The following is a 15,907-nucleotide window of genomic DNA, read 5'->3' as shown; positions in this document are numbered from 1 at the left end:
GGCAGCAAGTGGGAAAGGTGTCTCGGCTTCCCTTCGTGCTGGTGTTTCCCACAGCAGCCTGATTGGAGGCAGTGGCATAATGCAATTAGAAGCCTGGTGTACTGAGAGGAGAGTGAAGCAGAGTTGGGTTTTCAAGAGTTTGGGTACACTCTGATGGTGCTAGTTACCCTGCCTGATCTCAAAGGGACATCACGGAGAGCTACTTGCCGCTTCATCCTCTTATAGCTGACTCTAAATCACTCAGCTGTGCACTTTGTGGTGACGGTAAGGGGCTTTTCCCCCTCTTCAAACTAATCTAAAGGTTTGTTTTCACCATGCACAAACCATGAGAGAAGCAATGATGGGGTTCGCTGGACCAGAGCTTCTGTCCCACATGAACAGTTACTGCCTTTGTTGGCACCATGTTTGCCGTTGACCAGAAATGTGGCTTGCCACATCATAATGAGTGCAGCGCTCTGTGCCTGCGTTAGTGGTGTGATGTGGAACGCGTCTGCCCAGTTCAGGGCTTGTATGAGGAGACTTAAAGGCAAGTACACTTCCAAAAATGACGTGCTTTTGCTGGGGAAAAAATGCCAGCCAGATGAGGAATAGAACAGGAAAAAAAAAAAAGTAGTGAAAAAGTTCTTTATGAAGTAATATCTCGTGTCATCCCATGATCTGTGTGCAGAAAGAGAAAACAGTTTAAAAATTTTGCTTTTTTTTTTTAATCTCTACCTTCTTTAAATTGCATGTATGAGTCATGCTTTAGAATTAAAAGAACAAGCCTCATCTAAAAGCTTACTGCAGTCACTCACACAAGTCCGAAAACCAGCTATCCAGGACAGACGTTTGAATTCTGGGCCTTTTGTGGCATTTGCTGCTATTGCCCAGCGAGAGCACAGCCAAGTCATCTTCTACTGTACTTTCCAAACTTGGGTACCGACTTTGGCCTGATCTGATGGGCAAAGACATTCAGCAACATCTGCATCCATTTTTGGTTGCTTATTAACCATATCAATCCATCGACACCCCACTTCTAATCATGTAAATTGGGTGGTGTTTTTTTAAGTGGCAAAAAAGGAGTTAGGTGTTCTTTTGCAACTTCAACTGGGCTGAAGGGTCTTTCGCCTCTGTCTGATGCTGCTTGCCTTCACCCTGCTGTGCATGCTCTGTTGACCTATGACCTCTCTTAGGATGCTTGTGGGGTGCCCCCAGCATGGCTGGCTGGCAGGAGATTGCCCTGGAAATGTGTGCTGACGGCCTTTTGGCAAAAACCGGAAAGATGGTTGTATTTATCTTCTAGGGATTGTGCCCAGCTACACCATCCTCCCAGGGTCCTCATGGGTGCAAACATTTGCAAGAGCTGGGTGCAACCTTTTTGTGCAACACAGGGAGAGGTGGGGAGGTGGGGATGCAATATACTGCAGAGGGAAATCCCAGCTGAACCTAGCTCAAAGCTGTAGGGCCAAGAAGGTCCAGGGGCTTTGCTGCAGAAAGGGCAAAAGGGATTGAAGTGGTCATGAAGCACGTGCACGACAGAGATATTGGGTTCAAGCAAATTACATGTGTGGATCTTAGCAGGGTTTCACCTCTTTGCCATTTAGTGCTGTCAGAAGAGAGGCAGTTCAGGGCAGGACCAAACACAGACTTTCACACGCCAAGAGCACTGTATTGACAGCAACCGCAAAGCTCCAGCCTGGCGTGGGAGCGGAGCCGGGGCAGAGGACAACATTTCGGGGATCGTGCCTTCCATGGCTCATTCTGAGGGGTCTCTGTTTCGGGTACCATATAGCAGGCATTATATTTGCATATGATATCACTGCTGTAGAAGAAGTAGCCTATTCATGAACAGTAGCATCTTCACATCAAATACAACTGCAGACATGGCTGACAAAACAAGCATTTAATTGAAATACAAATGACACTGGAAAATTAAAAGAGGGTGCAAAAATCTCCCAAGTAGTTGTTACTCACTGGAAGCAAATCCCAGACATGTAAGGCACGGGATGAACGCAAAGTGCTGTGAGAAACAGAATTTATTGGTAGACATACCTCTGCCCTCAAGATATGTGTCATTTCTTCAGATGATCCCCCAAACTCTCTTGAAATTAAATACATCATTTGGGACAATCCTTCTCTGATTTCCTCTGGAGTACACAGAATGCTGCAAGGGACAAACCCCCCCACTCCTGACAGTCTGACCCTAAAAAACTCAGAGACTGCTGCCTGCCCCTCCGGTGGGATTCCTGCAAACAGCCTGCTTCTGCGGTGGGTTCATGGGGTGATTTTCCCAACAGCAGCACCACCGGCTGCGGCGTGTGACCGTGCCACGGGCGCTGTGCCCACACAGCGATGCTGGCTCTGCCCAATCTGTCACAGCCCCAGCTCCTGCCAGTGCAGACCATTTCTGAGCTGGGTCTGAGAGGCTCCAGGGAGCGCCGGGAGGAACCATACCCATAGTGAAGCATTTCTGTTCTCGGTTCTGCTTATCCTGAATCAGTTCTCGCAGCTCCCTTCTGCAGTTTCTTCCCACTTCTGTTGCAGCTGCTGAGCTTTCAGCTCTTCTGCCACCAGCAAAGGTGCCAGCACCCTTTAAATCACTACTGAAAAGCAAGGGTGTGTTCCCCATCCTGGAAGAAAGAAGAAAGTTTGGGCGTTGTTTTTTTTTTTTTAGCTTTCGGAAGACAAGTGCTTGTCAGAGAGAACTAGGAGGGGTCTGGAGGTTATTCACAAATTAATTAGCCTCTGAAAGGAGAGGACCGCAAGCAATGCCAGATAAGCCTGTAGCAGCCACACCCCAGCAGCAAACAGTTAATATTCCCCTTCCTCTCCAGGGGAACGTCAGGGGTTAATTCAGTAGCTGTGCATTTAATAGCTCAATTTAAAGGGGAAAAAATGACACCCTTCTCCCCTGCCTTGCTGGTTGTGGATGGTTTGCTCTGTCTGGTTGATCACATGCTCCCCCAGCCCCTGGTGCTGCAGAAGCCCCAGCTGGTGCTGCTGATGAGCCGGTGCTGCTCAGGACCCGTCCCGGCCCCTGCCTGTCAATGCCTTGCGGTCCTCACCTCCTCTTTAAAGGAGGGAGCACGCAGGATGAGCCCTTGAGCATATGGGTGGAAATTTGGGAAGTACCCAGTCTCTCACCCCTGTTTCCAGCTCTAACCATGTCTATTTGTTGTTGTCTTTTTTTCAGGGACTATGGATCTTCAAAGAGAAAATCAGGTAAGATACCAGGCTTTCTATGTACTGCATGATTACCTTCCCCCCCCCCCGCCTTCCCCTCCCCTCTTTTAAACCTGCCCTTTATCTTGTGTTGCATGAAATTGTGTAGCAGTTTAACTTTGTGTTGCTGGAGCCTGCAAGAGACAAGCATCAGTTTCTTTCCTTTGCACTGGAGAGAAGAAACCCACCTTATATAGTATTGCAGTTAAAACGACTGCTCTCCTCTGACTGTATTTATGCAGCTCCTTCTCCAGTCTGAGAGGATAATTATATTAAATTTCTTTCTCTTTCACTTTTTTTTTTTCCTTAAGTCAATCTTTACCTGAGCAGACAGTCATAATGCAGCCTGAGAGTTGGGGTTCTTCTCTGGAGGGCAAGGGAATGCTTTTCTGTTCTAGTCGGAATCTTTTTTTTTGTTTGTTTTTGCCTTTCCAAAAGGCTCTGGTGAGGCTTCTGATGCAAAATGGTCTCAGTGCCTGTGTCTGGGTTTGGGCTCCCTCAGAGGCACTAGCTCAGTGTTTTGTTTTTAAGATCTTGGATTCAAATGTCCTATAAACCCCTGATTTGAAACTATATAAATCCAATTTTTCCCTTCCCCTTGTAGCTCTTAGTGATTTTTACAGATGTGTTTTCAATAGGGACGTGTAATTATGGGCCTCTGGGTTTGGCTGCTCTGAGCTGGATGTGTCAGGGCTTTCGTTGCTTTTTTCTTCTTTTCTTTTCTTTTCTTTTTTTTTTCCCCAAGCAGCATTGAGCACCTGCAACTCTCATTGACTTTGTTTGGAGTCTTGGGCGCTCCAAATTCTGTTCAGAGGCCTTTCAAACCAAGAGCAACTTCTGGAAAACTCTGGCCTGTGTACAGGGGAGGGGAGGATTTTTTTCTTCTTGCTTTTTAAGATGATAAAGAAACACTGCAATGGCTTAGCCGTGGGAAAGCAGGGAAGATGAATGTAATATACTGAACTCCAATGAATGTCACTGCCTAGACTGATTTGTTGGTTAATTATGGGAGCTTTCATGCTGCAGTCCTGTAATAAGCTAAGTGATGCACTAAAACGGAGCTGTTGCTTGACCATCCTGTGCATTAAATGGCTGTTGCCTTTGCAGGCCAATTCTTGTGGTACTCTTTCCCTGAATTTCCCTGAGGTGGGTGGTAGTGATGAAGAGGCAAGCATGGTACACAGTGCTGGCCAGAAAGGATAAAATCGGGCACACTTCATCTTCCTCATCTCCTACAAAGCTTCTGTCTGAGTTGCAGTTTTTAAAAAAAAAAAAAAAAAAGGGGGGGGGTCTTTTTAGAGTGATGCAATTGCACTTCTAGGACGTCTTAATATTAAGTAAAGTGTTTGTGTGCAATGGACCATGAATTAGATTGGTGGCAGAAACTTCTCTAGAGGGGGAGACCGTAAAGGTACAAGAGACTAGGTAGAAGGCAGAGCTGAGTGCAGGAGCTCCTGGCTCAGAGTGCTGCATCCCAAGCACTTGTGACCTTTTCGTGCCATGTAAAGACTCTTGAAAAACGTTGTTGAAGTCTCTGGGGCAAACTCATTTAGCACTGACCTAGAACAGCATTAGCAAACTAGGAAAGCTTTGAGCTCAGTGCAGCAGTTGACAGGCACAGGAGTTGCAATATTCTTGCAAGAGATGTGAGGAAGTGCTTTGGGAGTGTGAGAAGCTGCTTCTCCTCCATTCCTGTGGCTCTAGGGGAAAGTTGGAGCTGATCTGCCGTGACACTGGGGGAAGACAGATTAAGTTGAGTCAGTGGAGCAGAGATACCAGTTGTGGATGCTGCTCTGCTGGGCTCTTTGGCCTCCTGCCCTGAGCATCCCAAGTGACACACTCATCCATCCCTGCAAGGGGTGGATGCTCATGTTGGGCTCCTTCCCTTGGCTGTCCCACCTCCACATGCTGCCAGGTCTCCTTTTGGGACTGTTTCGTCTTCTCTGCTTCTTGGTGCAGAAGAAGCTGCTTGCACAGCCAGGGCTTGGAAACAGTAGGGCTTAGGGATGGTCTTTCTCTGCTTGCCCTGTACTAAGAGGAATGTGAAGCAGCTCTCTGGCCAAAGTGAGCTGCATAAAGGGACTCTGTTCTTGGCTATCTTCTTGCCTGATTTTAGAGCAGCGGGGGAATGCTTCATTCTGCTGGGAGCTGGATATTGTGGGAGTAAGTGTACAACAAACAAAGGAATATGCCAAGAGAGTTGGTAGTTACAGCCTCTAACAAAGACCAGCTTTATGACACTTGTACAAATGATGGGGTAAATAAGCACAGATTTCCAGGGTGTGCTATGAGAGTCTTTTAAGGTAACAAATAGCTTTGAAATGTAGTTTCCTTTGTAGCTGCAGACACTACCCTGTCTTTGAACAAGAGACAAAGAAGCACTTTTAAATGCAAGCGCCTCCCAACAAATCAGACCTGTGAACACATCTTCTGTCTTGACCAAAGATGTGCTGGGAGGAAGCTTTTGGGTTGTGAGTATGGCTGTCCCGCACTGTCCGGCAGGAATCCCACAGCTGCCACGGCTCAGGCATGTGCAGGCACAACACAAGCGTGGCTGATCGCAGAAACATTTGGGGAATGCCTCTGACAGCCGACATCACCTCCACCCTGACCTCTGCCTTGCCAGAGTGCTTGTTTAGCTAGTCCTGTGCTCGCCCCTCAGCGCAGGGAGAAATTGGATAAGTTCAGAGTTTAATAGAAGTTATGGAAACATTTATTGCTGCAGCTGATACTGGTTGTAAACATTTAAGACCTTCTGAACCAAATGCAACAGCATGGCATGTCCTTAGCTAAACAGAAGGGAGCCTTGCACCGATCTGGGGCATCTCTGCATGCCAGTCCTGAGCCAGGCTTCCTCTTGTGCAAAGTGCTATATAAACACACAGCCCTTACTTGGATATGATCTAATTTATAAATGCCTTAACCTGCAGTCAGCTCGGAGACCTGGAGCTTCACTGCGGCTCTGCGTAGGCATGGGTGTTTGCTGTGGCCTGAACCGACACATGTGCTCTTACCTTGGATTTGTGGGACTTTACTTGACATGCTGCAGAGCTGCTTTGGAAAGCTGCCTTCATATTTCTAGTCTATTGAATTGTGGTGCATGACCATCTGTCAGTGCTGAAGAGACCTCAGTACAACCGTAAAGAGTGGTTATGGTGGGTATATTCTGTATGCTTGCAACAAATGGTCTCGTCTAGGTCTCTCCAAAGACCCTCTGTAGCAAAAAGGGAGCGAATTACTTTTCAGACTCCAATTTGTCGATCTCATTAACCAAGTGAACAGCAACTCATTTGTCACTCAAAATAGGCATTACTTCTATGCAAGCAGCCATTGTGTGGTTTTCTCTCATCAAATCAAAATAAGGGCAAAATTGCTGCAAGTCTAGTAATGGATATTTGCATGGTACATTACAAACCACAAATTAGGTTAATCCACTCTGCAAACCTTACCAGCTACCATCTGTGCATGGTGAACTAATTAACCCTTGAGACATCAGCTAATCCTGAGGTGGCTTGTAAAAACCAGTTGGAGTATGTTTCTCCCCAAAGATGTCCCCCCCACACACATGCCCCTTACTGGCTAGAGCAAGCTTCGGACTCCTGGAATAAGGTGATCTTGCCCTCTTCCCTTGCTGAGAATCTTTATTGGCTGGTTTTATGCCAAAAATCTTTATTGGCTGGTTTTATGCCAAAATTGTTGCCAGAGCCCCAGTCATGAAGATGAAGCAAGTATCTGGGACCTGGTGTTCGGTGGCAATAGGGAGTTGGTGTGCACTCCACAGCTTTTCCATACTGAGTCTTAGTGCTCCTCAACTACTGAGAGGGTCCTCCTTGCTAACAGTGGGCCCAAACCCAGCAGAAGAGATGCTGCTTCACCTTTTCTTTCAGGTATGCTTTGCTGAGGTATGGATCTCTGCCGCCTGCCTTGTAGGCAGCCAAGCCCTTGTGCTTACTGCTGTATGTGCTAGCAGGAGCATTGCCGGCCACCCCCTTCTGAAATCATAACAAAAATCCCCACTGCTTGCTCACTCCCACTGCTCTGACCGCCCTGGCTGCTGCTGAGGGCACAGCTGCCTTCAAGCTGCTGCTCTGGGCTCTCTCTGGCACCTTGTTGCTGTGCAGTAGGATGCACCTCCATGTGGAGGGGGAATAAACTATAAAAAAAAAAAAAAGTTTATGGCTCCATCAGTACTGCAGCGTCTTCTTTCTCTAGTTGACCAGATCCTGCCTGCATCAAGCTGGCTGTACTCTGGCTGAGCCTGCCAGCTGAAGTCTATTTAAATAGCTGCTATAATTGAGCATTTAAAATATTAATGTAACAATTTGGTTCAAGCCAGCGTTGCCTCAGTGAGGATGCTGATGAGGCTTGGCTTCTTCAGCAGAGAGACCTATCCTTCAACTTGGTTCCCACATCCAGTTTTTGGACTAGCAGAATATGGCAGCACCCGCACAACAATTTCTGCTTCCTTTCCCTCCTATGATGTAAAACTAGGAAGGATGTATCCACTGGCAAGTAAATAAAAACTTCAGAGTCCAGTGGAAGCTATTTCTCAAACTTTTTATAGAAACATCTGTAATGCTCTCTTTTCCCTCAATGGGGAAATTAAGTTGAGAGCTGCAACAATGATGGAAGTGGGGCCTCCAAGTGAAAAACAAGCAGATCGTTGTAACGACACCGAGGGCCCTTATGGCTGATCACTTTGTGGGGTTGCTGCCTTGGGCTTACGGGTGGAGCTGACAGCAAAAGTTGTTTCTTTAGGCTAATTCTTCATGACTAGGGAAACCCTCTTCCTCGCACGCTGAAGCTGCATACTCTGGCAGCTTGAGGGACAGGCCTTAATTGCTATTTCTTTGAGTTACCAGGGATAGTTTTTTCTGCTTCCTTTGTGATTATGAAGGGAAATGGCTTAACTTGTGACTTTTTCTTTGTAGCTCAGCTATGCTCATCACTTCAGAGCTTAACCTTTCTGGTCGTGTCACACTGCACGTGTCTAGCCTGCACTTACAGCTCCATGGCGTGTCTCACTTTTTTTTCTTTTTTAGTTTTATAAATGGGCTTTATTTTCTTAACTTCAGTTTGAACTGGCTCCTTCGAGGCGATATGGAGAAAATGAATGGTGTGTGCGAGCCTTTCTGTGCTTAATCATTCAACGGGGTCACCAATGTGTGAGCCATTAGCTGGACCAGCAAGGCGGCATGGCTGGAGCTTGTCTCTACCTGCTGCAGGACTGAGGTGGTGACTCTAGGGACAAAGCTTTGTTGGTCGCACTGAGTGTGGGGCCCCCTGCGAGCTTCATAGCTGTGCAGTAGGCATTTAGCTACGTGTGGGTACAGGGAGAGGAGGGAACATACAGCCTGCAGCCCTGGCAGATATTTTATGGTATTTGTGGGAGATGGCTGCAGTGAAGGGAGGAGGAAGGACCTCTCCAAGAGTGACATGGTGCTGCCTTTCTTCTGCCTTAAGGTTGTTGCAGTATTGATCACACGTCATCTGGAGTGGTGAGATGCCCTTTTAATGTTAGAAGAGCCGTGGACAGAACCACTAGTGTGGTGTGGACATGCCTTAACTTACTCAGTTGACTGTTAAATCTGTCTCAGTTTTACCCTCTCAGCCAGAACCTTTAAAATCGGTTCTTGAAGGGGCCAAATCTAAGAGTGTGGTAGTAAAGATGTTGAAAAAACCAATTAACTAACACGGTAAATCCCAGCGTGAGGCGATGAGTCTTCTGTCAGGGTGGTGACTGCAGCAGATGTCTTGAGGCTACCCGCATTGAGTGCGTGAGTAATGACGCAGAGAGTTGGTTATTGCTTAATGAAGCGGAGTCCAGGTGATAGCAGCAAAGCGAGAATGTGTTTTTTAACTCCAGTATTAGTTTGAGTCATTCTGCTCTTGCGATGTTTGTCTCTGAAGTCTGTCTCCATATCCTCCATCTGAAAGGAAAGCTTCAGCTTGGAAGGTGAATTTTTTTTTTTTTGAAGGCAGTGAATGGGGATCTAAGTTTGTCCAAGCCCATGGCAAGGTCCCAGGAACATCTTAAACCATGTAGCTTGGGCTCGGTGTCTTAATCCTTTTAAGAAATCTGTGGTACGACATGATCCCTGCAGACCGAGGCACGTGCTCTTGTTTGTGTCCTGATGAATCACACAAGCGTGCTGTGTTCCTTGCATTGTTTTCTGCAATTAGTGCAGAAATGGCGATGGCAGACTGGCTCCTTGATGCCATTTGGCCTGTTGATGAGGATGGCTGGACTAGGTAATTTGCCAGCTGCTATTTTGTAACTTCACAAACATGTACTGACAGGATTGCTCTTGATCAGAAATCAGGATCTGTTCTCCCATCATACGATTAACCTTCTTGGCTGTATGTACTAATTACTGCATGGAATTTAAAAACAGCAGATTCTGGCAGAACATTTTGGTTCTCACATAGCTTTTTTCTTTTTTCTTTTTTTTTTTTTAAACAGGAGGATAAAGGATTTAGTAATAAAAGAAGGATAGAGTAGGCAGAAGCATAGCAACCAAGGACCAAATAAGCCTTAGCATATAATTACTGGGGATGTACATCTTTGGGCCTGGTTCTGGAAGGAGTTAGTAGTTAATGATCTTAGTGTGCATCCTCAGTTCAGTCCTTGATGTCAGAGCTTCCTATTCTCATGATGGAGAACTATTCTTTCAGAACTAGTGAATTTGCTAAACTCTAACTTCTGTTCATTTTATCGGTTTTCGTGATGCGGTAATTCCCAAAACAGTTCATTTTCTTTCCTGATTTTTTTTTTTTTAACAAGCCTGTAAGTCTTTGGGGTTTTTTTAACAAATTCTTCATATAATTGAAGGAACATCCACTCTGTGTATTTTCCAAAGCTGGGCTATTGCTCTGTGCTCAGGTGCACTGGCACAAAGCAGGATTTGAGAAAGAGAGCTTCAGTAAGTCAGGCAGACTTCATCTCCTTGCAGCATCTGTGTGTGTGACCCAATTCTGCATCTTCAGTCAAGATGTGAATCTGTCCACTCCAATCCAAGGCTCCAAATCCAGCCTGTGGTATTCTGGCAGCAGGAAGCTGATCTCGCACTTCTCCTTGTACACCATATTTTTAAAGTCGCTGTTTAAACTGAAGTGCTTTGGACTTGTGCCTGAGGCTACTGAAGAGAAGAGCAGATAGGAGACTTTATTCTGCACTGCTTCAGTTTTCTGCTGACAAGACATGTGGCCCCTTGGATGTATAGGATCGCTATCTTCTGGGTGGCCCATATGCTGGGGTGGGAGGAAGATGGGATAAGAGAGCAAGAGCTGTTTGTTTGTTGTGTGAGTCTTTTGTTTTGCTCCTTGGCTTTTAAACTGAAGTGTGGGGACAGGGTACAGGATTAGGGAAAGGAATTTGTTTGTGCTCTTTGCCGTTCCCAGTTCAGCATGGATGCTGCGCAGAGCCCCGTATGAGGGAGAGGGCAGGGAGGCTGGGCGGGCAGGGAAGGGCTGCAAGTATGAGGTGTGTCTTGAGCACAGCCACGGCAGAACAGCGTGCACCCTTGCGAATGCCTCGGAGAGCCTTCAGCTGAGTGCTGAGAAAGCGCTGGGTACTTTAGGGGGTGTAATGGCATTTCATGTGTTTTTAAGAAGTTCTCTATTCTCCATCTGCTCCTGTTCTGCCTTCCTCCTCGGTCTGTCGGTGGCAGATGGTATTAACACTGCCTGCGTGGGTTTTTCCTCTCTTGCACAGAGACAACTGTGTGGTATCGGATTTTGATTTTGGCATGATTTTGATTTTTAGATAAGGCAGGTGAGAAATGCACTTGGGAGCTGGAGTGGAGGGTGATGATCCTCAGCCTTTGCAGGAATACACATGCAGCACAGACAGGTCTGGCTGGCTGAGAGGAGCAGACCTCTTACCTGAGGGTTTTAGATCACTTAGTCTCAGGCTGGTAAGCACCTGAAACTCAAGTCTCTCTTATGAGAAGGAAACCTGGATGGCAGAGCGCGTGTCCTTAGGTAATTGAGAGTCCTCACCTCTGAAATAGCGCTCCCTAAGCACCTCCAGCTTTGTGCATGGTTTTATACCTGTCGCATTCTGGCTGGTCTGGGTCCAGGCTGCGTGACAGGCAAAATCCTCACCAGTCTGCTCTGGATGGAGTAGCTCATCTAACCAGAGATGGCTGGAAGCATTACTCAGATGTTCAGCAGGAGTTATAACGTATGCATCAGTTGGCCGGCTCAGTCTGCTGCCAATTAAAACAGGCTGCCTGGACATGCTGGTGCTGCAGTACGCTTTCTGTGCTTGGCAGTGTGACTTCTTCACAGTTGGGACTTGACTCTTGACTTTTGTTGGTGGTTTTTTTGTTTTTGGTTTTTTTTTTTTTGAGCCATGCTAATGTGCGTACATACCTGTGACTTGCCAAGTGCAATGGCTGGGGCTTCTCTGCCCTGCCCTCTTCCTCAGCAGTGTTGGAGGCTGTTTTTTTGTTGTGTTTCTTTTGTTTGTTTTTTTTTTTTCCTCAGAGGGGTGATGCTCTCAGTTTGTACAGCTGTAGATGCAGATTAGTGTTCAGATATTCTAGGCACTTCCCAGCAAAACTGGGAACTGCTACAAAACTGTATGTGCAGGGACTGTACCACTGTGATCATGTCGGAAGCAGTCCTTGCTCACCATGTGGAAAGAGTTAATACGAGCTATGGCTGCCAGAACAAAAACTAAACAATCCTGGGTACTTCTGGGTCTGCAAATGGGATTAGGATGGGCTTTTGCAGAAGTAAACAGAGTAGAAAATTGGAACTAAGTTTTCTTTAGGTTTGTACTTTTAGAAAGGATGAAGGACTGTGTGAGGCTGTGGAAATGCAGCTGGTGAGCGTGTCGCTGTGCAGTTTGAGCACACGAGCCTCTCGCCCCACTGCTGCATTCCAACTTGGGAAAGAGCGCTCTGGTTGTGGATTTCTCCCCTGCAGGAGTGAGTTATCCAGATGATGAATTTCTGAGGCACGCTCAAGTCACGTGAAAGCCAGATGTGAACATTTTCCAAGCAGTGTGTGTGTGGGTCTAGCGTACGCCAGGCAGCTCTGCTTACGTGGCAAGTGGAAGTGTTCTGAGATTGGTCTGCAGCGTGGTGCCGGGGAGGCGAGGAGCCCCGGCAGCTCCCGGAGCGGACACTTCTGCCAGGGAGAGGAAGGTGCTCGCTGGGTTCCTCACTGGCTCAGCACATCTGCCCCCACCCCCTGACCAAATGCAGCACCTCTTCCCAAGTACAAGCACTGCTGTGATGGGGCTGAACTCAGTGAATATGGCTAAAATTAATGGCCTTACTTAATGCCTGCTGCCAGTCCTCTTACTCATGCACTTTAGCTGGATTTGCATGTTTGACAATCTACTAGTCAACTATTTTTTCAAGATGTGGCTCTTTAAGATACTACCTCCTGAATGGGTAGTGTGGGGAGTGGAGGTGATGTTCTCCTTCAAGTATATAGAAGAGGAGATATCTCTGCAGGGATGAGAGGTTTACTTTAAAATGCAGGCTCCCGGTGTGTGTGTGTGGGGGGAAATTGAATATATTTCTGTATTCCTTTAAGGACTATCTTAAAATACTTGCTTTAAACATAATGCATCAGCATCCCACAGGCATAAGAGCGAGGAAAGCTAATTTAAGCTGCTCTGGTGAGGGACAGGGGTGGCTGCTGTTTGCCCAGCAATCACAGTAGCAAATAAATCTGTCATTGTGGTACCCAGGAAGTGTAATGTCTGACCAGGCCCACCCTGGGTCAGGCACTGGGCACAAATGTTGTTTTTGTTTAGGTCCCTCTGGAGCCTGGAGGGAGAAACATCAATCATGCCATTCAACAGGGTGCCTTGAGCTGCAGTGCTTGAAAAAGATCAAAACACTTGCAACCTTTCTGTGCCATCCTCCCATTTCTCTGACTATCTGTTGTTCTCTGCCTAATTGAATGAGTTAATTGTGGGAGCCAGAAACGTGTAAAAATGGTTCCAGTTCAGATTAAGGCTCATCTGCATTTTCCTCTTTCCAAGCTCTTTTAAGCCATATTGTAACAGCTACATGTAGATTCTGTATCAAAGTAATTCTCTATTAAAAGTAACTACTTCCATTCCTGGGGGAGGTTAGCAACACCAGTCGTTCACTCTCCCTCCCCTAGTCTATAAGCTGCATCTTATTTTTTCCCATTTAACCAAAGTGTGAAGCCCCAGCTGAAGGGGAAGAGGCTAGAGGAGGAAAACCTGGAGACAGGCTGACAAGGGGTGTGGGGGATGAAGGGTTTGGAGATGGCTCACAAAGATATGGGGGAGCACTGAGCATAGTGCTCTGTCTGCAGATGGGAGCAGAAACAAACCCCACAGTTCTGGGGTTCCTCATTGATCTTCCTACTCTTGGTTGTATGGATGGCCAGCCTCACCTCGACAGGAGGAGGAGGTTGTTCCTCAGCTTGTCTAAAGAGGGCAGAAAGGAAGCAATGAGGGGAGAAGTGGAGGCAAAATCCCAGCAAGAAGCTCCGGAGGAGCCAGAGGAGGGATTGAGTAGACTAAGCCTGGTTCCTGGGGTTCCTTACCTGCTCTGGGCAGTAAGGTGTCCCACCTGAGCACCCAGGACAACAACGTGGCACTTCATTTATACCAACTCCTTGGCAGAGTTGACCTCTAAAAATGTAGATTGAAATAAAGGCTTAATTTCTGTTTTCTGTTCTGCCATATGTGACAAATGCTACAGTAAACAAGGCTCTAGGCCACTTCTAAGAAATGGACACTTCTAAAGAACAGCCTGGTCAGCCCACTTCTTGCTGATTTATCAGATACCACTGTTGGGATGAAAACACCCCCGTTCTTCTCTTAATGCCTTTTATTTGAACAGTGATGAGTAAAAGAAGCATCTACTTTCCCCAGCTCTAGTCTGAGCAAACACTGCCAGTTACTGGACCACCAGTGAAGTTCTTGGAAGTGGAGTGGAGCCCTGATTCCAGCTCAGTTTACTCAAAGATACTGCTTAGTCTCTTTTCACCCTTCCAATTAAGACAGGAAGGGTGTATATCTGGAAAATGGATCTGCAGAATGCTCAGCTGCACTCATCACTGTGGTCCTTGAATAACTGAGCCAGCAGTACTTCATCATGGAGAGGACTAATGACCTACAGAATTGATCACTGTTGGAAAGGGGCAGTCTTTCAGATGTTAGCATCTCTTCAGCATGGCCACTTGTTCTTATAATCCTTTTCTCAGTATGTGAAGCTGCACCTTAACAGCTGAAGGTGTTAAGTGTTCCCAGGTGATGTTTCAGATAGGGCTTCATGAGAACAAGAGTATTTTATTAAACGGACCTAAGACTGTTATCTCCTGTGGAACGCAACTTCCATAGAACAGGTCAGGCCTGTATAATGAAACTCTTTTTACTCTCCAAAGCAAGGTAGACACATCCAGATCACTTGCTGGGACTTGTCTTTGGCCCATGTTAACTTTTCAGCTATGCACACAAATCATTTGGGGCAAGGGCTGCATGGCCAGAATTACAACCATACTGAGACTCATGACCAGAATGATCCAATTGCCTGGAATTACTGCAGGAATATTGTTGGGCAGTGTATAGCTAGACAGCTATACAGATACTAGTTTAAAAAAGTTTGTTGTTATAAAGGTCCCTGGTAGCCCCAGCAATATGCAACCCTGTGAATCTTTAGGAGGGTCCTCCTTCTGGCCTCTACAGCAGTATTAAATAAGGGACACCGGACTCAACATTGAACTGAAGAATTTAAGCAGTGTTACTGACAAAAAGAAACCCACACCAGTAGCTACTGCTAAAATGCCTGTGGAGGAGGAGTTTCTCTGCACCTGCTGGATCAGGACCCAGCTGGATGTGTAGTACTGATGTGAACCATGAATGTGACATCTCCTGGATTTTGGTAGCATTGAGCTTGTGCATTTGACTCTAGGCTGACTCTAGCTTTTGTAGGTTTTCCTGGAAGCTTGCTCTGCTGTAACTGCATGCAAGACAAATAGTCTGTTGCTAAAATGAGATGAGTGGGGCTGTATTGCGAGCGTAAAGCGTTGGTCCCCAGCAGTCTGGCGCCTGTTCTCTTGCCAGTGGTGGGAGGAGCAGCAAACAAACCAGTCTCACTGGCAGCAGAAAAAAATCTGGTGAAATCTAAATAAAATCATCCATTTCATGTATTTAGTTCACCACAGTAACCAGCTTAGTTATGTCTTTAAAGCTTTTGCCACCCCCCCTCCCCCCCCACCTCCTGCCTTTCCTTCCCCACCTGAGGAGCCCAGCTGATCCATCTGGGGGTTGCCCACCTCCACGGTGGCAGCTCGGATGGGATGGGGTTCAGCAGCCGCTTCCAGCGACACGCCTGCTCCGCTGCTATTTCTGTGCAGTGCGGCTCTGACAGGGAGCCTCCTCTGTGCTTTTCACAACCGCCTCGCCCCTGTGGCTTAGCTGTAATTTATGGACCCGTGTTTCTCTTGAGCTTTTAAAAATACTTCTGATTGGAGGGGTTTGTTCTGGCTCCAGCTGAAGCCGGCAGCAAGGGCTGTGGGGGTTGGTGTTAGGAGCAGAATTGGGATGCCATTGCCTTAGGAGCGGCTTGCTTTGAGCAAGCAACTTTAACTTCCCTTCCAAATACTGAGATTTTCCCCCCCCACCTCCAAGCCATCTGAGACCAGCCAGCGCTCAGCCGTGTGGCGACGGGGGAGAGGAGAGGCAGGAAGCAAGGGTTTGTTCGTT

At 46.9% G+C, this 15,907-nt stretch overlaps 1 protein-coding gene across 4 annotated transcripts in view; it reads left to right on the top strand.

Annotated features, from left to right (window-relative positions):
* The window catches only part of SH3PXD2A (SH3 and PX domains 2A), a 264,890-nt gene that overhangs the window by 171,037 nt on the left and 77,946 nt on the right, over positions 1-15,907 (top strand). For 3 of the 4 annotated variants that reach the window (XM_074593122.1, XM_074593123.1, XM_074593121.1), the window contains exon 6: positions 3,173-3,201. In XM_074593122.1, the coding sequence (XP_074449223.1) occupies positions 3,173-3,201 (29 nt within the window). Of the gene's footprint in view, positions 1-2,963; positions 3,202-15,907 lie in introns of those variants that run through there. The other variant, XM_074593125.1, reaches the window with a different exon arrangement.

This window comes from Larus michahellis, chromosome 6 (assembly GCF_964199755.1).
Source record: "Larus michahellis chromosome 6, bLarMic1.1, whole genome shotgun sequence".
In the NCBI taxonomy this organism is placed as follows: Eukaryota; Metazoa; Chordata; class Aves; order Charadriiformes; family Laridae; genus Larus; species Larus michahellis.
This window is presented reverse-complemented; position numbering and strand designations above follow the sequence as displayed.